Here is a 22,602-nt window from a genome sequence, read left to right on the forward strand (position 1 = left end):
AGTGTCAAATAAGTGTATAAGGTGTGGATTTAGTATGGAGAAGTGTGGATTTAGGCCCTCCCGCATTATTATTTTGGTTGAAACTATGCACGCCCCTACCATTTTTTTTTTTTTTTGGGGCCTAGCCCTCCCTTAGCCATTGGAGTTTTTATTACCTTAACATATTTGTTGTTTATCCTTTTTGTCGTGTTGATTGTTTTTTCTAAATTCCATTTCAGATGTATATTAAATTAGAATAAATATTTTGGACATGAATATTAACCAATGTAAACATAACTTACCAGTTCAATAATAATCTTGTAAAAGTAGAAACAAAGAAAAGAAAAATCATGGTACCCAAAGATAACAGAGGCCGATTATATTCCACGTGTAAGACCATTAATCACCCACGTGGCCCAACAAATCACAAACTAAAAAAAATCCCAAAAGTTCGTTGGCTCCTCTTCTCCCTCCACTCCCCCATTTCTCAGCTAAACTCTTCATTTCACAAATACAGAGGGAAAAACAGGAAGGCAACCTCTAGTATATTCAAGCAACAATGGCAGCAGCCATTGATCTTGCAAAGCTAGGCCTGAGATTCCAAAATGAACCCTTTTTTGTGAAGCCAAATCCCGCATCAAAAAGCACCATTTTGACTCGGGCTGCTCATAATTTGTTGTCGAGTCAGAGTTTTGGTAGGCAAAACCGTGCTCCAAGAAGATTGTGTACAATGTGCTCAATGATTGACCAACAAGAGAAGGAACAGGTTGTTGAGGAGGCTTCAGATTCTGGGTTTACTAAAGAAGAGAGTTCTTTGATTGATGCTTTCATTGGTGTCCTGGGCCGGGGTCGCTCTGCTTCTTCTAAGCAGCTGCAAGTATGCTAACACTATTCACCTTTCCTTCCTGATTATAATCTGCACTGTTGTCTTTTTTTTTTTTCTTTTTTATGTTCTTGGACTGAAAATTAATGCGTATGATAGCGTATAATAGTATTAAGTAGGAAAAAAATTTGTAGTGTCAAATTTGAAGCACAGTTTGATGGTGGCATGAACTTTTGTTTTGGGAACAGATGTTTATTAAGTTATGCCTTTACTTTTCTTTTTAATTGATTCTAGGTGGTTAGGTAATGCAGTTGAAATTGAGAGTTTCTCAATTATTTCAGATTCTATGGATTGCTGAAACGTGTCGCAAGTCTCTTTACTAACTGCTTTACATTGAGTAATCTATGGAATGCAATAGATTAAGAATTTTTTTTTTTCACAAATTATCGACTATCAAATGATTGAAAGTGTGTATAGGTTTTCTTCTCTGTAACTTCTAGCTTTTACTGCTATTTGCTATCATTAATGTTATAAGAAAATGTGCAGGATGTTGAACGAGCCGTGCAAGTGCTAGAAGGTTTAGTAGGAGTGCCTGAACCAGTGAGCATTATCTTTGAAAACTCTTGCTTGAATTTTTTTTATCCCATAAATTTGAAAGCATAAGCTGAAAGAGAAAATTACTGCCTTCTTCATTTTTCTCCTTGAAGAAATCGTGCGATGAAATGGATTAAAAAAGAATTATTTAATAATACTTTTATGTTCACATTGTTAAGCTGAATCTCTATGTGTTAAAAAAGCATAAATTTTAATCAATTATAATGTTTAAGAGCAGCTGTATTTCTTCATATCTCAGACAAGCTCAAGCTTGATAGAAGGCCGCTGGCAGTTGATGTTCACCACAAGACCAGGCACAGCATCTGCAATTCAGGTTAGTTGACAAGTGTTCAGATTTGAAATAGCTGGCTAATACATTTTAGGTTATCAAAATGTTATCAACCTGAAGCTATCATTTAGGCTATTTAGATGCCATAAAGAATGAGAGGGTGACGTTATTGCATCTTATGAAGGGGTAATCAGATGTTCTTCAAATTGCACTGCTTGAAGAAATATGTCTTTCTTAAGTCCGACAACTGAGAAAATATATGGTGACTTCTCTAGTTTCAGCTCTTTATCCTTGACAAGATGTAAAATGTCATCTCATGAGTATTAGTAAATTGATCTCTTTACTGGCCTTATTACAAAGAACTTGGATACCTGATTTGTTAATAGAATGTGATGGATTTGAGAATTCAAAGCATATACATGTGTGTCTTAAAATCTCCATAACTACAGAAGGAGTACTCAAATGGAACCATTTGTTTCTAATTCAGCATATCCAGGTCAAGAAAATTCAGAAACAGAGAAGGAAATTTGTTCTATAACTTCCGTGAATTTGTTAAAAGATATGAATTGTTTTTATCGTTCTCTTAAAGAAAGAAATCTATATTATAGTTTCGGTTTTATCATCATTATGACACTTTGCCGTCTGTATGATAGACCATGAATATTCTGCTTCTTCTTTCCAAAATGGTACAAAGGAAGAAGGTGTTAATAATGTTGCTGTTGGCAAAAGAAAATAGAGCAACACTTGATAGAGGCTTCAGGCAAGAATCAAAAGCATACAGATCTTGAAATGTAATATGAACAGGAATGAGTTGAAATGATCTTGGACCACTAGTACTTTCCAAATAACAGTATTCAAGGAGGAATTTAAGAAAATTATTAAGATTTTTGTACCATGATATGTGCAAAAGAGTTAACTCATGTGATACAAAGTTTCATTTGATATTACTCCTATATATTACTTATCTGGATTTCAGCCTCTAACATGCTTAAATTTTTTCCAGAGAACATTCGTTGGAGTTGATTCATTCACTGTATTTCAAGAGGTATACCTTCGTACAAATGACCCACGTGTGTCCAACATTGTCAAGTTTTCTGATGCTGTGGGTGAGCTAAAAGTAGAGGTATGACTTCAATTTCTCTAATTTTCTGTAGCAAGCATTTGTATTGAAGGCAGATTAGAGAAATATCAAATTTCATTTCACTTTGTGGACTCAAAATCATCAATGGTGCTTGCAAGATCATATCTTTTATGCTAATAAAGCTGTGGCCATTTTTCCACAAAAACTAGACCTTATGTCATACGCAACCGTTAAAGAGGGAAAGTTCTTTCACATCTTGGGCTGTAGCTTGTATGACTTTTTCAATTGATTAGACGGCTGATCCATAAAAGTATATTGAAGGGTAGGTTCTGCACTTTGTTTTTAAAAATTTGCCATGTGAAATGGAGAATTACTACTCTCAGTTACAGAAATAATTCCACTAAACCATGTTAAAGAGTCCTTTTCTAAGGGATTTAAACCATGATAGTGATGTCAAAGAACCACCTTTTGCTTCAATGCTAAAGTGACAAATATGAGGATGGCGTGGGATAGAAACTAAAAATGCACCAAGAGTCATGCATATTGCAATATTCTTTTTTCCTTCCATGCATTTGACTAGCACACAAAATGCAGAACATTCTTTCAAGCTAAATATGAGAACATCTAAACCGTCTGGGGAAGTAGATTAGAAACATACTTGAAGCTTTCTGTACTATAATCCTTAACAACAAAAAATATACATTCCCAATCAACAATGCTAGCCTTTGAAGGTTTCTCCAGATGCTGTTCCATATTTTTCTCTGCATTAGAGGATTTATTTTACAACTCGTTGGATTGTTTCACACATTCTCTGCTACCTTTACTACCCTAAGGATTAATGAGGAAAATATGGGACCTTGATTAAGTACCTTAGATTTGTTAGGGGCTACATCCTTAACATCGCATCTCTGTGGGTTAGTGAGTATCTTGGTTTTGCTTGTGGAACATCAGTAGTTAAACCCATACTTTAAGATGAAATGCATCACCTCCTTATGAGCATGATCTTCATAGATGCTTGCCTTTGTTTCTGCTTCAGTTGATTCTGAACTTATTTTGTCAACAAGAAGTTCATGTCTGAAGAAAAATATGTTATGATAGTATTGGGGCTGAATTATCTCAACTTCAATGATATCAATATTCAGTATTGCCAATTCTTTACATTTTGAATTCGTTTTTAGCCAAAAAAAATTTCCTATTATGTGAAATTTCCTCTGGCTAGCGGTGATTATGAAGATAACTTCAAGAATTCTTAGTAGCAGAGAAAGTTACAAAAAGAAAGTTTGCAAACTTGGAATGTTGAAAACAACCTCAGGGATGCTTTTTTGTGGCCCACCTTTTTGCACATTATGAACATTTCTAGGAACATTTTGGCAAATCTATCAGGAGATAAATTAAGACACAGGTGGTGATTAATAGATCAGTGTGGCAATAACAATTTGAGTTTGATGGGTCAACAGTGCCAGTTTTCGTCAGTCAAAAAGATCAGGCTTTGAAGATAAAAGAGAATGCTTCTTATTCTTGGTCAAAAATTGTTAAGATGGATAGTTCTTTATTTTGTGCTTAATTTTAGTTTAGGGTCTAAGTTTAGCTAGACTAGCCTGACCCACACTCATCAGTATCACTGTGGTGCTTTACCTAGTAACAAATAGTCTACCCACACTTGGACCTAAATTTGAAGATCTTAATTCTTTCACAAACCCAACAGCCACACATGTAAAAGAACTTCTGGATATGTAACTTTTTTACGTAATCCATTAGCAGTAAAAGGAAAATGAAATAAAATCCCATAGAATGAACAATTTTCAAGCTTAGGGATGCTAAATAAAGACCAAGTAGGTCTTAGATTACATGTCTGCTTTGCTTTTTCAGGCAACAGCAACACTTAAAGATGGAAAGCGAATCCTTTTCCAATTTGACAGAGCTGCATTTTCTTTCAAATTTCTGCCCTTCAAGGTTCCATATCCAGTTCCATTTAGACTTCTTGGAGATGAGGCAAAGGGCTGGTTAGATACTACATACTTGTCTCAATCTGGAAACATTCGTATCTCAAGGGGAAATAAGGTAACCATGTTCACAGCTTTTCATGACTGTTTTGTCGGGACATATCAGTTATACCAGTTCCAAATCTTATTTTAATCAAACAGAAAAGTTTGCCAAAATCTCCTCTTGTCATTTGTCTCCTAAGGACTAAGGACAACCAGCTTCAATGCTGTAGTGCAGGGAACCACATTTGTGCTGCAAAAGGAAACTGATTCAAGGCAAAAGTTGCTGTCTGTCATATCCACAGGATTAAATGTTAAAGAGGTACTCATTCTCATTTTCTTTTCCTCTCCTTTGGTTCTCAAGCATACTTTCATAATATAATTATTCACAAAAATGTTTCATAGCATTGCAGCTTATTTTTCCTAAAGTTTCCAACGTTGTAACACTTACAGGCAATTGAAGAGTTCATCACCTTAAATCAAAAAGTAGCAGAGACCGAACTCGAACTCCTTGAAGGGGAATGGAAAATGATATGGAGTTCTCAGGTAGTTTCTGGACAAGCAACAAACTCATTATTATTATTTATTATTGTTGTTGTTGTTATTATTATTGGAGAAAACTAGAAAATAAGAATCACCTATCTTGCCAGCTACTTAGTCACAGAAATAGGACCATGGATGCCATGATTCCAGGTTGCCATCTAGTGGATTGGCTGATGTGATATCATTTTTCCTCCTGGATGTCATAGTCACTGATAGGATATGCACACAAGGGTATGGTATTGATAACAGATTAGCAAATGTGATTGATGTTGGCATAATGTGTTTGTATTTGCCAAATTGCATCCTTTTAATTTGATAGATGAACTTTACATACCCCTTCTCACCACAATTTGCAAAGTTTCTTCATGAAAGAGGTTCCCCACTCCCAAAAATACAAGTGAATTGAATAGTGCAGAATGAAACCAAACAAAAATTAAACTCATATAGGAAAGGGCCACTAAAGTGCTGTTTGTGCATTAAGCTGCTACATATTCATTTGACAGAAACTGATTAAAATATTCTTACCAAGGTAAAAGATGAAATCTAATAGGTCCACCCCGCAAAGTAACTGATTAACATTAAGGGCATGCATCTGTTTATGTAAGATCTGGAGCCTTTGGCAAAAAGGAAGATTGAACTATGATGAGTTTGATTATTCAACTGTTCAGAAACTTTACATGGATAGTAGTTTTTTTTTTTAATATCTGTACCATAACTAGGAGATTCTTTTTTATTGTTCTTTGCACTTCTTGTTTTAACTCTTCTTTTTGGGATGCTTGTAGCATTTGGACAAGATCTTGTATTCTTCTTAGAATGTAGAGTAATGCATTTGTGATGCTTTGGTTTTTGGTGAGTTGTTGCCATTTCATAATTGGAGCTATACATGTGGACTACTTATTCTTGACATTATCAACTTAAAAATATTCTCTGCATCTTAGCAGATAAAATCTGGGTTTCTGTTCTATTGGAAAATGTGTTGACCTCCTTATGGTTCTTTCCCTGCATGGTTATTGTTTTTCATTCAAAACTGGCTGACTTGATATTCTCCTGCTCAGATTGAACTCTCTAGCGCAATTTTTTTTTATGTATGTATTGTCACCTTGTAGTCAAAGCCATTTCTGGTTGGTGTATTGGTAGAACCTACTTTATCTTTAAATGGCATTTCTTCCAACCCTTATCAGAAGTTAGACACCAAGATTTGGCTCTTTTGACAAATAAAAGGGCAACTATAATTTTCAACTTTTTTCTGCATTGCATAAAACAAAGCAATGCTGGTACTGTTCTAGTTTTCTGGGATTTACAGCTGAAATTTTTATTCCATTAATTGAAGGTTGAAACAGACAGTTGGATTGAGAATGCTGCTAATGGTCTTATGGGCAACCAGGTGCACACAAGAATTGCAATTTCTACAATTTTCAGTTCCATTGCTTGCCAATGTGTCTCTCCTATTGTCATCCTGAAGTAATTTATGCTCATATGTTTCTTTATTTTGGATGTACAGATTGTCAGACCAAATGGAAGCTTGAAATTTCTAGTTGACATGTTTCTTGGCTTCAAATTCTCTATGACAGGAACATTTGTGTAAGTTTTCTATGTAATATGGGACTTATTAGTAAACTTTTCCAGCTTATTTTTAAGGTTGTAATATGTTGATGCAGATGTTTTCTGTTCAAATTCTTCTTATATAACTAGGGGACTCAACAGGCACATTGTTGCATGGTTTGTCTGAGATGACTTTTTAACTATACGAGTTAAAGTACACATATTAAATGTGCCATATTCGATAACAACATAGAAAAGATGACTTACAAAATTTATAAACTCTTCCTTTTGTTTGCATCACCAGTGATATCTAAGTTGAGTCTAGGGGCCTTGAGCTTTCTTGGTTGCAATCTAGCTGGCTTATTCAGTAGATATGCAATAATGAATAGAGACCGAGGGATGAATAAAGATGCCCTTTCTTAGATGTAATTAGAAATGGTAGGTGTGATACATTAAGATTGTCTCTTCAGGTATCTCGTGTCAAGTGTTTGACTATCGGTTCCTTATGTGGGCTCACCAGATGACAACCTAATATTATGTTTAGGACCCATTGGGAAAATTGTCCATTAAAGACTTATCATGCCCTTCATACAGAATGTGCTAGGATAAAAAAAAATTTTGATGAGATAAGTTGACATTGTCTATGTGAGTTTTCATGAAAACAAAATGATGGATAGAGTAGGAGTCAAGACACAAGAAGGGATAGGGAAAAGGAATACAAGAAGGAAATAGTAGGGTGACTCAATGTGAATCTTTCATAAAATTTGACTGAAATTTATGAATATTTGATCCTATATAATGGTATTATAGTTATCTAACAGATAATTGTTGAAAAAATGAACAAATTAACATCAAAACTTTCTCCTGAAATACTAAAGAATAATCATTGGATGTTGAAAATTGTACCAGTGTGGCATCTTATTACAATTCTAGGCTTCTCAAATATCTAATCAATTTTCTGCTCATATTTATAGGTTGAACTGATGTCTTAGCAATGTTTCCTATTATTACAAAGTTGACAATGTGATCTAGTATATTATAGCATGCATTACCATTAGAGATTCTAGCAAGTCATTTTCCTGCCAAGTGCTTTTCAGCTCTTTGACTCATAGCTTGGCCCCAGACTACTACTGTCAAGCACAAGCTTGAGAAGAAAAATATTAAAAGAGTTGATCAAATAAAGCTTAATCACAGAAGTAGTGAGTTTGCCAGCTGAAGCTAAACTGAATACTTGCAATGTAATTATACTGTGAATTTATGCCAGTAAACCTGATCATATAACATCTTGTTGCTGTTAAATTGTAACCTTATCATATAACATCGTCCTACAAGTCAAGCTCGAGCCTGTAGGTTGTCTTCAATGAACTCAATTATACCTGGTGCATGAAGTTACCAAGTTGAGTTTGATGTATGAAATAGCCACGGTACTTCATGCATCCTCCATGGATCTTAAAGTTGAATCACCCCTCTCAAGTGGTGCTGAACAAGCTCTGAGCTAATAGGGAAGTCTTGGTCAGGACGTAAAGAAGAATTTGTAGAACGAAGGAATGATGTCAACTTGAAGAAATATGAGTTGCACACTCTTTATAGAGGTTAAGCTATTATAATTATCTCAAATGAAAGTGATGAATTTTGTCCTCTTAAGCTGTTCAAAGTTCACTTCCAAAGTAGATGTCAGTGTTCAAAGAGATGTTGAACTTAGTAACAAAGAGCATAAGGAATATATGCAACATAAAAGATTCATCGAGTCTTATTATCTCATTGTCTCCCTAGGCAACATTTACTTTGGTCCATTGCTAGCGTTTCCTTAAAGCTTAAGGAGAATGCACCAGACCAGTAATTGGAAAAATATACAAATATACTGGAGTTATATACAGAATCATGCTCTTCAGCTGCTGTCGAAAAATTTACTCTGGCCCATTGACTACAAATTTCTTGATATTACTCGTGCATAGCTCTTGAGGTTTATATACAGAATCATGCTCTTCAGCTGCACTACTCTTTCCTTCTGCAGTTATCAAACAGTATATTCTCTCACATGTTGCTAACTTGCAGGAAATCTGGTACCAACACATATGATGTGACAATGGATGATGGAGCAATCGTGATTGGCACATATGGACTCCCAATGGAAATGGAAACCAAGATCACCCTGGAAATAATGTGAGAAATTTGTTTTAATTAATGCTTTGGATCAGGAAATGAATAGATTAAACATACTGGAGAAATGGAGATCGTTCATGGTAAGTAAACGTTTTTCTTTTTTTCCTCATTTCAGATATACTGATGACAAGATCAGAATATCCCGAGGCTACAACAGAATCCTTTTTGTTCATGTACGTATAGATGGGTCCGAACAGAAATGATATGTCATCTGAGTGAAAGAAGTTGCTTGATTCAATCTCAGAGATGCAAAAAGGTAAAGCAGTGGTGGAATTAGTTTAACAAGAAGTTCAGCAGATTTGGAAGATATATTTCTAGCTGAGTGGTAATTTGATCATGAAAATTTAAAGCATGTTAAGTGAAAAAGATGGCCAAATAGTATTCAAAACTATAATTAGTATTACCATTTTAGTTCCCATCAGAACGTGCTAGACCATGTAAATGATAAGCAAGAAATAGCTTGTACTTATAATTTGTTTATTATGAGAACCCAAGAAAGAGACCAAAATAAATTTATTTAAAAAGAAAAAAAGGAAAAGCAAGACAGGGAATTCTTAAGGAGATTTAGGAGTTGAAAATCATACAGAATGAGCAGGCTTCCAAAGATCGAATTTTAGTGAACTGTCAGCAAATGTTTAGAAGGGGAATTTGAGAAATCTTGAACCACTTACAGAATGAGCAGTCTTCCAAAGATCGAATTTTAGTGAACCGTCAGCAAATGTTTAGAAGGGGAATTTGAGAAATCTTGAACCACTCGGAGTTGGGGCCGCTCTGAGGACTGCATCTTTCCTTTAACAGAGGACAACCATCAATATGTAGATAATTTAATTTGGTGAGGCATCTCATGGCAGCCATGGAAGGTAAATATCGAAGCTTTTTACAACCCAAAAGATGCAGTGATTGAAGAGAGACAAGGTTCCCCAACCAATCTGGTAAAGCTTCCATTCCAAAATGATGCAGGTATAAATGAGTCAGGGTAGTCATGTATTGGAGCTGGTGTGGGAGGGACTCCTTGTGAGAAGACAACCCATAAACTTCTAGACTACGGAGAGTCGAAGAAGATATTAATCCAAACCAATCAAACCCATTATCTTTTGTTATTGAAGGATGGTCATCATCAGTTGAGAAAGGGCCAATCCTCACTTGTCTTAAGCTGGGAAGAAAACCAAATCCTTTGGGCAAAGTCATCAATTTGGGACAATTATGAAATGAAGCCCCTACAAGAGAAGGCATTTGTTGCAAACTCTCCAGGATTGGGAAGGAGACAAGATTTGGGCAGTCATAAAGACACAGCCACTTAAGAGCCACACAGGACTCCAGCATTTCAGTATCCACACTGGCCAATGCATTGCAATCTGTAATCTTCAAATGCTCGAGAGACTTGAGGAGGCTTTGCTGTCCTAAGTTACTGTTTGGAATGCTATGAATTCTCGGGCATCCTATCATCTCCAAATTGCGCAATGCCTGGAATCTGCACAGATCTTCTGGCAACTCCCTCAAATTTTCACAATGAATGAGCTCCAAATTCTGAAGAGAAGTGCTGCAAACCTCCAGACGTGTTAAATCAGGGCACTTCCTCAAGGTTAGAGATTTTAAATTGTGAAGATTTTTGCCTATTAGCCCGGGAGCCACATCCGAAAGACATGTCAGCCCAGTCATACCAGTGTTACCAATTATCGTGAGGGATGAGAGAGTAGTGGAAACTTTGCTAAGAATTTTCTTTACCACAGAAACGTGGTCATTTTTTGTGATTTCCAATATTTTAAGACTTGGAAAATGACTAGGAGCTGTAGTCAATTTGGAGCAATCTTCAATTGTCAATATCTCAAGCATAGGAAACACATTAATATCTGGCTCCATCCATTCTACCAAGTTTCCCATATTTTTCAGTGTGAGTACGTTAAGGGCTCTGAAAAATGTTCTGGACAAAACTTCTAGTTGACCTCCTACCTTTCCAAAATCATCATCAATTCCATAGAATGAAGGCCCAATGTATCTTACATTTTCCAATCCACTGAATTCTAGTTTCTGGAGGAATGGCAACTGTCCTAGCCCTGCAGGAAGTTCTTTGGATGTACTGCAGTCTATGAGGCTCAAGTCTACTAGCTTTGTCAAACTCATAAACCAGTATGGAAATCGATCACCCATGAACCCACAGATGTATAACTCTTGCAAATTTGGGTGAGGTCTAAGGCCTTCTAGTACATCTCCCTCAACGTTGTCACTTTCTGCATTCTTATGGCTCCATAGAAATTCCAAATTTAGAAGATTTGGCTTTCCACATAAATTTGCTCGTTCAGCTCCTTCTTTACTGTTTACAAGCTGAAGATTCCGTATCACCAGTTTGCCTTTAAGGTTTTTCAAGCACCTGAGCTCTTCAATTTGACGACCCTTCTTTTTACCAACATTAAACAACTCTAGCGTTTGAAGGCAAGTCAAAAGTCCAATATTCATTGGCATTTGGAATTCTACATCGCGATTAAAATAGTGAAGATGTCTCAAGTTAATCAAATTGCTCATCTGTTTTGGAAGACCTACTTGAACTGGGAATCCATCTTGATATCGAAGACAATCAATCCTGAGTGTTTGCAAGGTATAAAGCTTGCAAAGAGATTCTGGCAAAGTTTTGATTCCAGAATTGGAAAGATCCAGAAACCGCAAATGTTTTAGTTTGCCAATTGAGGGTGGCAGCTCCTTGAGACCTGCTCCATGCAAATTTAGAACATGCAAGTTCTTGAATTTAGGCAGCATGTCACCAGATATGCTCCTTGTTACGAAAAGTGTACGTACTGATGCTGATGTATCATTCAAGATCTTTCTTGTTATTCCATCAGATGAGTTTATTGCAAGATAGCGAACCTGATTATAGTTGTCTATCCCACCATTCTCAGATTTAACACACTCAGGTTTTGAAATGGACTCTGCAAGGTCATGCACCAGATCATGCATTTTATAACATGTTTTCCAGTTATACTTTACTTCTTCCAACAGGGAACTGTGTAATAAAACTCTAATATATTGATCACCAACATCCTCCATCAATGATTGATTGCACAAAACCGGTTCAAGAAAACCCTCTGCCATCCAGAGTTCGATTAGAAGATCCCTTTCTATTTCGCTATCCTTGGCAAATATAGAACAATATCCAAAACATTTCCTAATCAGTGCAGATGGCAAATTATCAAAGCTTAATTTGAGTATTTGCTCGACACTGTTGTCACCTTCCTTCAAGTTTAAAAGCCGATTCTCCACAATGGAAAGCCACTCCTCTTTTCTCTTTATACGCAACAAACCTCCAAGCACACTTGCAGCTAGTGGTAGACCATTACACCATTTCAAAATTTGCTGTCTTATGAGATTGAATTCTTCTGGAACTTCTCCACCAGAAATTGCCTTCTCCTTTAAGATAGACCAACAATCATCATCAGATAACTTTCCTAACAAATACGGAGAATGCCTGGACACAATAGTAGCCACTTGTCCCAAACGAGTAGTGACAAGACACCTACTTCCGTTTGTGGTCACTATTCCGGCTAAAGATTCAAAAAAGTCATCCCATAATTTTGGCTTTTCATTCCACACATCATCAAGAACTAGCAGATATCTATTGTCCTTCATTTCCTTTTTAATTTCTTTTACAATAGCATCTTTACTAGACAAATCAACCTTTCTTCCCGTCAATGATTCTAAAATCAGTTTGAAAAGCTCTACCTCCTGAAAATTTTCAGAGACACAAATCCAAATTTTTTTGCCAAAATGCGCATCAATCTGTGGATTATTGTAGACCAATTTGGCTAAGGTTGTTTTCCCGATTCCACCCATGCCAACAATGGGAATAACAGATACAACTTTTTCAGCAGAGCTCAACAACATCTCAACTATATTGGATTCATCATTGGCTCTTCCGACAACATTTTGTCCAACAATAGAGTCTGTCTGGCGACTTATTGTCAGTTCATTACTCGCGGGAATGGAAGCTGCCATTTGAATGCCAATCAGTCCAAAGTCGTGGGCTTCTTGATTTATCTTTTTTAACTTGATGTTGATGCCCCTGATCTTAGGAGCCATTCTGCGACGAAAAGTAATAAAACTATAACAGGAGAAGAAGAAAAAGCATACCTTCCCTTTGAGTTGTTTGTTGCGGGACTCCACCTCGCGACGAAGACTTTCATGGTGGAGCTCATCCAATACATGATCAGCATCAAAAGCTACTTCTTTGAGCCTCTTCAACCAAAGTTGCACTACCTTGTTCTGGCATAGCTTATCCTCCTCAGCATCAGCCAAGGTAGCTTGGATCATGGCCACAGACCCCCTGAGGTTCTCCAATTCATCCTTGAATCCAAAAGCCAAAACAGTCCCATCAGTGGCAAGGAAAAGTGCCTTTTCAAGAAGAACCTGGACAGTGGCACCAACAATAGCGTCAGCCATTGTTGTGTTGTTGCCTGAGTATAGCCTTCTCTTCTGATAGAGGATCGGAGTAATAGAAAGAAAGAAGGGAAAGTTTTGGCAGCTAGTAGTCTCAGCACAAGTGATGAGTCTTAGCACAAACAACGGTCTGTTCTGCTTTCGATACTGTTTTAATCGTTATTGCTGGGCATTTTCATTAGTCATATCTTGACTGATGAAAATTTTCAACAAAAGTTAAAAAAATAGCTTTTGAAGGCCAGACACTTCACCACTAGTTAAGCATTATTAGATTTTTCAGCCCCCCATCACCATCACCATCACCATCGAGTCAACTGATCTCAACCACAAGTCTCCCCGTGTAGAAGACCGCCAGCATGAGTTCAATGCTGTACCAGCTACACTTGTCTGGCTAAAAGTCCTTGCATGCAAGGACTCGGTTTTTTTTTTTTTTTAGGTCAATAGTCACTTTTTTATTTATATCATATTCTATTTTAATCTAACTAAAGGAAGTCCTACTGAATGTCAGTAAAAATAAAATTATCATCGAATCAGATGAGTACGTTAAACACTCCACCAATGCCTTAATGGTTTGATGGTGGCCATCAGCTTTTAGATTGGTGGTTTGCAAAGACTCAACTGTTAGAATAATGTTGGTAAACATAAAATGGTGAGTGTTACTGGACCAATATTCACAAATTGTGTACTAGGATCTCTCCATTTAAAAAGTAAACAGAAGTTTCATTATACTTTAAGGTAATATATCTCTGATGTTTTTCACAAAGTTTAATTCACTCCAGATGGTCTACTGAATATGAGTTCATAAGAGGAATTCTCCTTGTTTTTTAGATCATATTAAATTTTGTTTGATCCTTTTATATTATTGGCATATTGTGCATGCTGGAAAACGTTCTTAAAAAAGGATTGATTTCTCATTTTTTTTCAATTTGCTAGTCAAGATTACTCCTAATCTAATTAAGATGCTATCGGAAGAACCAGTTATTACATGGGGCACACAGAAACCACTAAGACAAAGTAACAGTAAGCCAGGCAGCTATTTGATTAAGATGCTAGAGAATGCCCAACGAACAAATAAGATTCTGCTACTGCAAACCACTAAGATTCTTGTGGTCTTTTTCCACCAAGCAGACTTCAGTGTGAACATTATGCTGAGGAGCTCAAAAGCAAATAATCCCCCAATTTTTCCTGGCAGCTTGCAACTCAAATTCTACCACTAACTCAGCGCCGCCACGTGTGAGAGCTAACAAAACAAAGAAAGAAAGAATAGAAAGAAAAGAACATCCATGGGCAGAGAGAACCATGTTCAAATGAAGCGTGGAAATTTAATAACTACAAATGCAAGTCAAGATTCTGCATTTCCAACTCAAACTGTAGCTACTAAAGCCAGTGTTGCAAAGATGAAGCTAACCAAGTGAGCAACCCAAAATTGCAGCAGACTCAATTCCATGAGTTGCTTGGAACCATGGTGGAGACAACTCCAGTAATCGAAATAAATTTCATTTACAGTCGGAAGGAAGGTTTTTTCCCTGCCAGTGCCGCCTCGCGTACTTGTCAGTCATGTACTGGTGCTGAGCAGTATCAAATCAGATTTTTATAGCAGCAAAGACAAGGGCTAGAATAACTGGAACATCCACAAGGGCCACTCTAGAACATGTTTTCTTATTTATGCCAGAATTGATATGATGTCACCGATTCACTCAGAAGAACTAATTTTGCAAGGAAATTCATCACCCCACGGTCCGTTTACAGAGTATCGAATGCCGAAAAGAGGCTCTTAGGTTAAACGTGATTTGATATGCACCCCTACTCTGCATTTGAGCTGTCTGACATCTCATGAGCAACAACTACAAGAAGAAGTAGAAGTAAATAACTGATCACCCATACCATCTTTGCCGTCGTCACTGCAGAAAACTAGCAAGGTTAAAGCTATAGAGACACCTAAATTTTGAATCTCAAGCCTGTTTCAGTTTAGTTTACAAATTGAACGCATGTTCTGATTCTGTCACTTAATTTATATGCTCTAAAGTATCCATCTTTTAACCAGTTCCAAGAACATCTAGTTTTAAACATCAATCATTTATTTGACAATCAAACTCTTAGTCCAAAACACATAGACGGAAACATCAGGAAAGGAGTCAATATCACAGATTTTCTTCTCACAAAGCCTGTACACTTAAATTAAATGTGACCTTCACCTATACCCTCCAGGGGTTCTAATATCCACCCCTAATCTATGTTTTTGAGCCATCTGACATCTCATGAGCAACTACAAGGGGAAGTGGAGGTCAATAACTGTCAATAACTGATCACTTGTACCATCTTTTCCATCTTCACTGCAGCAAACACACAAGGTCAAAGCTATAGAGACACCAGAATTTTAAATTTCAAGTCTAAGTTTATTCTACAAATTGAAAACAAGTTCTGATCACTTAGTTTACAAGCTCTTTAGTATCCATTTTTTTAACCAATTCCAAGAACATCAACTATTTTTTTCACCATCAAACTCTTCATCCAAAAAACATAGAATGATCAGGAAAGGAGTCAATATCAGATATTCTTTTCACTACCAAGCCTGTCCACTTTAAGTACATGATATGAACAAATGAAGTTAACAGCTGACAACCAACTTGTGTCCCAGAAAAGTTTACTATACAACAACAGCTTACGTTGACAAAATTTTTGAACTTACACAAAAGTCAACTTTTTGAACTTACATCAAAGAAAAGAGAGCACTTGTAACATGTCTGGAAACTAATACGAAAACAAAGTAGACTTCGCACACATGCAAATGAAGATCATACTAGTAAACATACCTGTGTGGATCTGCGCAAGCCCTAACATTCATCCACACTTGTGTAAACAAATACTCAAGCATTCACGAATTTCTCAATGTTCTTATACATCCAGGCATCATATTATATATGAATTGAAACTATACGCAGACTGAAGTGCAAGTTGTGTCTGTGTTACAGAAAGAGAGAAACAGAGAGAACTCGGCTAGCAAATACCTCCATTGCCAGGGTGCATAGATATGATGTGCCAAAATCAGAATGAATACAGAAACTTCATTGCTGTGTGTTAGAAAGAGAGAAACAGAGAGGCCTCTGCTAGTCAAGCCAAAACCAGAATCAATTTAGAAACTGCATTGCTGACTGCTGCTGCTGTTTCTAGTGCTCCCTAGTGTTGCTGTTAAGATTATTTTTTTGCAAGATATATGTAAATTTTGAGATACAAGGCATTCTCTTATTTCGAGCAACCATTTGCTAGCAGTGTGTTAAAAAAAAAAATGCACACGAAGCACGAATCCAAACCTCAAACCGAAAAAGTCCAATAAAATCCTTTTGATAGGAAAGGTACACCCTTTATTCAAATTTTTGGCCAACAACAACAGTTTACAACAAAATGATCCCAAAAATCATAACTTCCAAAATTGAAAAAAAATAAAAATTTTCTCATTTGCTCTGCACACTAACTCCATCCTTACCAGCAATAATAACTGCAGTGGCCATATCCAAGAACAACCCATGTTCAACCACCCCTTCCAAAGCCGATATCTCCTTTCCGGCAGCCGCCGAATCCTTTATCGGATTTTTAAAATACAAATCCACAATATAATTCGAATTATCCGTCACATAAGGCTTCCCGTCCCCATTCAATCTCAATTTTGCCTCGACCCCTTCTTCGTTAAACAATTCTTGAAGCCTAATTTGATTATACTTCCAACAAAACTGCACCACCTCAACGGGCATAGCTAAGCCGGAGCCACCCAACCCGGACACCAATTTGGAATCATCCACCACAACTACAAACTTGTCCGATGCAGCCTCAACCATTTTCTCCCGGAGAAGAGCGCCACCACGGCCCTTGACAAGGTCAAGGTTGGAATCGACCTCGTCAGCGCCATCGATGGCGAGGTCGAGGCTGGGATGCGTGTCGAGGGTGGCGAGAGGGATATTCAAAGAAGCCGCCTGCTCTTGGGTTCGTTTCGAGGTGGGGACTCCGACAATGTCCGTTAATTTTCCGCTGGCGACGAGTTCTCCGAGCTTGGCGACAACAAAGGCGGCCGTGGAGCCGGTGCCCAGGCCGAGGACCATCCCGGATTTTACATACTCGACGGCTTTGTCGGCAGCGATCTTTTTCAGGTCGTCTTGGGTGAGAGCAGTGGACAGGGATTTGACGGAGAATGAAGGGCGGCTGCTGCTGCGGAAGGTGATAGAAGGACTGGGGCGGAGGAAAAGGCGGGTGCTTGCATTGTGGTGGGAAGAGAGGAAGTATAGACTGGGGGAGGTGGTTGTGGCGGCGGCCGCGGCCATTTGGGTAGTTGGGCGTGGTAGTTGATGCTGGTTGGGAGATGAGGAAGGAATGGGAGTGGACTTCTGGAGTATTTAGTCCACTGCTACGAGATCACGCTTTTTAGAGTTTTGTTGGAAATTTACATACTCAAGATTCATTTTAGGCAAAATCAAGACAAGTGACTGACAATTATCTAAGGATCAAACTCAAATTGAGGTTAATCTAAAGTTTTGACTTTGTGTTTTTGGTACTTAATCTTTAAAATTTTTGTTAATATAATCCCTCACACTTAAAAAGCATGAGAATTTTTTAAATAAAATAAAATGTGAATTAAACTAAATGTGTGCTCTCAAATTCCTATGAAAATCTCTAATAGTGTATTTTACATTGGCACAACATTATCCTTTTAGCCTAAAAAGTATTTCTTTCTTAAATTAAATTATAATTGAATAACGATACACAAATGATGTATAAAAATTTTTAAAAAAATTAGTGGTAAGAGGAAAATTAAACATTTGGATTAGCTGATTTTAGGAGTATTTTTGAAAAATTGTACTGTAACAGAGTTTTTAGATTATATTTTAGAATATTTTAAAAAAAATATTTTAAAATATTTAAGAGTAAAAGAGTATCTAGAATATATTTTAAGATATTTTTTAAAATTTTTAAAAAAATTAAACTAATTTTTAAATTATCTTTCAAAGTACTTTTTAAAAATTTTTATTGTATTTAAAAAATCAATTTTTGAAAAACACTCCCATCCAAAAAAAAAAAATTTCTTTAGTTGATACCATATATTTTCATACCATATATTTAGTTGATGGGAATAAAAAAAAAAATTCAAAGAACTACCACAGTTAGGAGAATTACTATTTTCTGGAATAAGCTTTTTTTTTTTTTTTAAAAAAAGGTGATCAAGTTTGACACGATATAATGCCTCGAAAATTGCAATATACAACAAGGAACCTTTTTTTTTTTAGTTTTATGGAGGGCCATAGGCCCATTACAAAGGAAAGAATCTATGAAATGCACCTCCAGTAACATCTTGGCCCAAGAGCTCCCTAAAAGTCTGTGGACAATTCCTGAAACTAGTTAAACCATGAGCTAAACTCCTCCCCATTTTCACCGCATTGTCCACATTATCCAGCAAACTTGTGTATGATTTACAAAGTCGACGGTATCAGCCCAGTGAGACTGTTATTGCCCAAGTCCAAATGATTTAGACATTCCAATTTTACTAATGACCTAGGAATGCTTCCAGTGAAGTTGCCGCTGCTCAGAGTGAGATATTTCATGGATGGGTAATTCATCCAATAGTCAGGAATTTCTCTTGATAGAAATTCTCTCTAAGATCCAGATAATTAAGATTTTGTCTTTTATTCTTCACCTCACACAAAAAGTGAGAAATATCTCCTGAAGACAAATTGTTGGAAAGTTCTAAATATGTCAGAGGATGAGAAATTAATTATGGTAGTAATCTGTTTGACTACAGTGTAAATATAAACCTCTAAAGTAAAATATTATATATACTGATAGTGTATACACTTAAGAATTGAATTTTAAATTCAAAATTTGTATAATTGTCATTCACCCAATGTCAACGTACGTTAATAGTGTACACACTATTAGTGTAGAAAAGATTAATCTAAATCTTTAACAATTTCAAAGATATTTGAATCTTACCGTGAAGTTGATTGTGATAAAGGTCCACGTAGTTTATTGATGCGCTAAACAACCAAGGGAGAATAGTATCTGAAATTCCTGTGGAGGACAAATTCAAAACATCAAGATTTTTTTGAGACTGGAGCCATGTAGGAAATTGAGGACCTAGCCTCCAAGAACCCAAATCAAGTATATCATAAATTGGGCGCGCCGAATCCAACTTGCACTTACTTTTAAGGTCAAGGAGTTCCAGATGCTATAAAGTCCCTTAGACTAGTCTAGTTTGTTTAGGTGATTCTCATTCACGATACCTTCCATCAAGTTATTATTGTTTGGATTGCTATTTTTTGGAGTTTTTATAGAAAAATGTATTGTAACGATTTGATGTATGTAAGATAAAAAAATAATTGAAAATTATATTTACGGAAAACGTAGAAATTTTTCGGAGAAAAACGCCGTTCCAAACAAAAACCTTTTCAAGTTTGGAAAGTTGTCCAAGACTTTTAGGAAGAGTTCCAGTGAGTTTGTTTTCAGATATATCCAAGTACTCCCAGGACGACAGTTTTCCTAGATTTGATGGAATTGAACCAGACAGAGCATTGCCTCGGAGTTCTAGTACCTCTAGACTTGTGCTGTTGTTTAACCACTTGGTCGTAGTAAGAATATTATGACTTAGCCTAAGGACTTTTAGCTTGGTACAGTTGCCAACAGTGCTTGGAATTGGACCATTCAAGTGATTACAAGTTGTATCAAGTGTAATCAAGTCCTTCAATGGGAATAGTTCACTTGGTAAAGAGGAGCCAAGATTGTTAAAGATAGATCAAGATACCGAAGGCTGGAAATGTTGGCAATTGAACCTGGCATATAACCTTGAAAGTCATTGTCGCTAAGAACACGTGAAACAAGGGAAGTTGAAGTGGATGATAGGCTTGGGAGAAAGGTAGAGAAGTCATTATCGGATAGATCAAAGATGCAAGGGAACTCCAATTCCAAATTCCATCCAAACAACCTTCGAATTGGTTGTTCCCAAGGTTGAAAGAAATGAGATTATTAAGGCAAGTAATCTCATCTGGTAACGAGCCATTCAAACCGTTCTCAGAAAGATCCAAGTGATAGAGAGAAGTCAAGTTCTAAGGACCTCTGATCCATGGAAATTCAAATGAATTCCCACTTAAATCAAGAGAAACAAGTATGGTAAGACCAAAAATCCATCTGGGAATGAAATGTCCAAAGCCATTTCCAGAAACATTTAGGACAGTAAGAGAAGAAAAGTTGGCGTGGACGAGTAGAGAAATTTGAACAAGGTGACGATAGGACAAGGATTACTTTACCAAAGAAGGGATCATATTAGTCATCTCTAGCCAATTAGATGCTGCATTAAGGTCCCCATTAGTCATATCTAGGTGCTTTAGATTATAAATACCTACCAACCATTGCAAGTTATCAGCTTGGAGATCAGACATAGCCTTCTATGCTGAAGGTGCATAAACTTGATAGGATTCCAATCTGATAGGGAATCATTCCTTGAAATCCAGCTCCAAATAAATCTAGATACCTTAGACTTTTGAAAGACCCTAAAAAACTTGGAATCGTTGAAATCATTTTGACTTAGATCAAGTTAATGCAAATGAGTCAAATTTCGTAAAGAATAATTGATTTTACACTAAATGCTGATTTAGGATCACCACCATCATGACCGTGCTCAAACTCAGAGAAAAACTCAGCATCAATGAGATCATCAACTATAGGGGCAGAATTTTGAAGGTGAAGTTGAATCACATGGCCACTTTTTTTGCTACAAATAACTCCTTCCCATTGGCAGCAATCAACATTGTTGATCCAAGATGAGAGTCGATCGGAAGGATCTTTCAAGCCTTTCTTGAAGTCCACAAGGTAAAATTGTGGTGAGGAGTAAGAACACAAAGAAAGGGCTTGATCTACCCATGATCGTGTAAAATGTTGGAAGAAATACACTGCACTTCAACAATGTTGCAATAGATACATAAAGCGGGCAGTGCCCATCAAATTTTTGAAGCCTCAGAAAGACTCTGACTTGACTACCAACGTTAGGCTTGAAAGGCATAAACCACTTTCGCAGTGGAGAAATTTGACACGGTGTAATGTCTCAAGAATCACAATATGCAACAAGCATGGAGAAGTTTTATGAGTGTACTAGGGTGCTACACGTTAACAATTCCTTCTCTGCAGCAACCAAACTGATGGTCGACCCACGACAAGAATGTTTCTAATGAAGTTATACCCAAAAAGCCAAAAAAATGTTTTTGTTATTGCTGTCCAAACTCACGTATCTTATATTAGGATAATTCATCCAACAATCAGGAATTTCTGGTAGAGAATTTTCCTAAGATCCAGATATTTAAGAACTTGTCTCTCATTTTTTACTTTGCAAAAAAAAGTAAGAGATACCTCTTAAAAACAAATTATTAGAAAGGTCTAAATATGACGGTGATTGAGAAATTAATCGTGGCAGTGAGCCATTGAATCTGTTTGACCAAAGTATATACATAAGTCTTTTAACAATTTCAAATATATTTGAACTCTTATCAGGAATTTGATTGTGAGAAAGAGCCACGAATTCCTGTAGAGAAGAAGTTTAACATCTAAAGTCGTTTTGTGACTAAAGCTATGGAGGAAATTCAGAACCCAACTTCCAGAAAGCCGATCCAAGTTCTTTAGATTGGGTGACTAGAGCCATGTAGGAAATATAGCATCCAACTTGCACTTACTTTTAAGGTCAAGAAGTTTCCAGACGCATTAAAATACCTTAACCTGTCAGATTATCAAGTAGACTCTCACTCACAATGTCTTTCATTAAATTATCGAAAATATAAAAGACTTCAAGTTTGGAAAGCTGCCCAAGACTTTCATGAAAAGTTTCAGTGAGTATGTTTTCGAATATGAGTTTTTCTAACGGGTGTCCTATAAATACTCACTAATATACATATACTTTATATAACTTACCATGCACATACACATACTAACAATTACTACTTCTCCTATATTTATATCTTTTTCTAATTAATCCTCTTATATTTATACAATTTTTCTAATTAATTGTATATTTCTAAAAATCGAGCACCTGAAATACATTTTAACGATAAAGCACCCATTAGACAGATCATTCAGATATATCCAATAAGACCGAGGATGGTAATTTTCCTGAATTTGATGGAACTGAACTAGATTAAGCTTTGCATATGAGTCC

At 36.5% G+C, this 22,602-nt stretch overlaps 3 protein-coding genes across 5 annotated transcripts; 1 reads left to right on the plus strand and 2 right to left on the minus strand.

The window, feature by feature from the left end:
* The first annotated feature begins 442 nt into the window (after window positions 1-442).
* LOC113706951 (probable plastid-lipid-associated protein 12, chloroplastic) lies at window positions 443-10,878 on the plus strand. 3 transcript variants are annotated; one of them, XR_011814954.1, is made up of 12 exons: window positions 444-856; window positions 1,349-1,402; window positions 1,656-1,730; window positions 2,689-2,808; window positions 4,636-4,827; window positions 4,987-5,070; window positions 5,202-5,294; window positions 6,622-6,675; window positions 6,793-6,872; window positions 8,889-8,996; window positions 9,112-9,856; window positions 9,957-10,878. XR_011814954.1 is itself a non-coding variant. In XM_027229071.2 (11 exons), the coding sequence occupies exons 1-11, from the start codon at window positions 539-541 to the stop codon at window positions 9,197-9,199; spliced, it is 1,266 nt and encodes a 421-aa protein (XP_027084872.1). In that variant the 5' UTR covers window positions 444-538; the 3' UTR covers window positions 9,200-10,878. The 3 variants fall into 3 exon arrangements, 2 of the variants coding, with proteins under 2 accessions (XP_027084954.1, XP_027084872.1); XM_027229071.2 differs by having other exon boundaries at window positions 9,112-10,878; XM_027229153.2 differs by lacking the exon at window positions 4,636-4,827 and having other exon boundaries at window positions 443-856; window positions 9,112-10,878.
* LOC113706882 (disease resistance protein RGA2-like) lies at window positions 8,555-13,708 on the minus strand. Its single transcript, XM_027228964.2, has 2 exons — window positions 9,668-13,708; window positions 8,555-8,985 (listed from the first exon to the last, which is right to left on the minus strand). The coding sequence occupies exon 1, from the start codon at window positions 13,422-13,424 to the stop codon at window positions 9,708-9,710; it is 3,717 nt and encodes a 1,238-aa protein (XP_027084765.1). The 5' UTR covers window positions 13,425-13,708; the 3' UTR covers window positions 8,555-8,985; window positions 9,668-9,707.
* Window positions 13,709-16,747: 3,039 nt separating this feature from the next.
* On the minus strand, window positions 16,748-17,830 carry LOC113707065 (probable ribose-5-phosphate isomerase 3, chloroplastic). The gene has a single exon (XM_027229255.2). It carries the CDS (start codon window positions 17,732-17,734, stop codon window positions 16,874-16,876), a length of 861 nt encoding a protein of 286 aa, XP_027085056.2. The 5' UTR covers window positions 17,735-17,830; the 3' UTR covers window positions 16,748-16,873.
* Between the last annotated feature and the right edge of the window lie 4,772 nt (window positions 17,831-22,602).

The sequence above is a fragment of the Coffea arabica genome, chromosome 1c, assembly GCF_036785885.1.
Source record: "Coffea arabica cultivar ET-39 chromosome 1c, Coffea Arabica ET-39 HiFi, whole genome shotgun sequence".
Lineage (NCBI taxonomy): Eukaryota > Viridiplantae > Streptophyta > Magnoliopsida > Gentianales > Rubiaceae > Coffea > Coffea arabica.

What these genes read in the sequence shown, in the direction of transcription:
- LOC113707065 (XM_027229255.2), bottom strand. Translation starts at nt 17,734, where the DNA reads ATGGCCGCGGCCGCCGCCACAACCACCTCCCCCAGTCTATACTTCCTC.
- LOC113706882 (XM_027228964.2), bottom strand. Translation starts at nt 13,424, where the DNA reads ATGGCTGACGCTATTGTTGGTGCCACTGTCCAGGTTCTTCTTGAAAAG.
- LOC113706951 (XM_027229071.2), top strand. Translation starts at nt 539, where the DNA reads ATGGCAGCAGCCATTGATCTTGCAAAGCTAGGCCTGAGATTCCAAAAT. An exon ending in CTTCTTCTAAGCAGCTGCAA is followed by an intron (nt 857 to 1,348) that starts GTATGCTAACAC and finishes GAAAATGTGCAG; the next exon opens with GATGTTGAACGAGCCGTGCA. An exon ending in ATGGTCTTATGGGCAACCAG is followed by an intron (nt 6,676 to 6,792) that starts GTGCACACAAGA and finishes TTGGATGTACAG; the next exon opens with ATTGTCAGACCAAATGGAAG.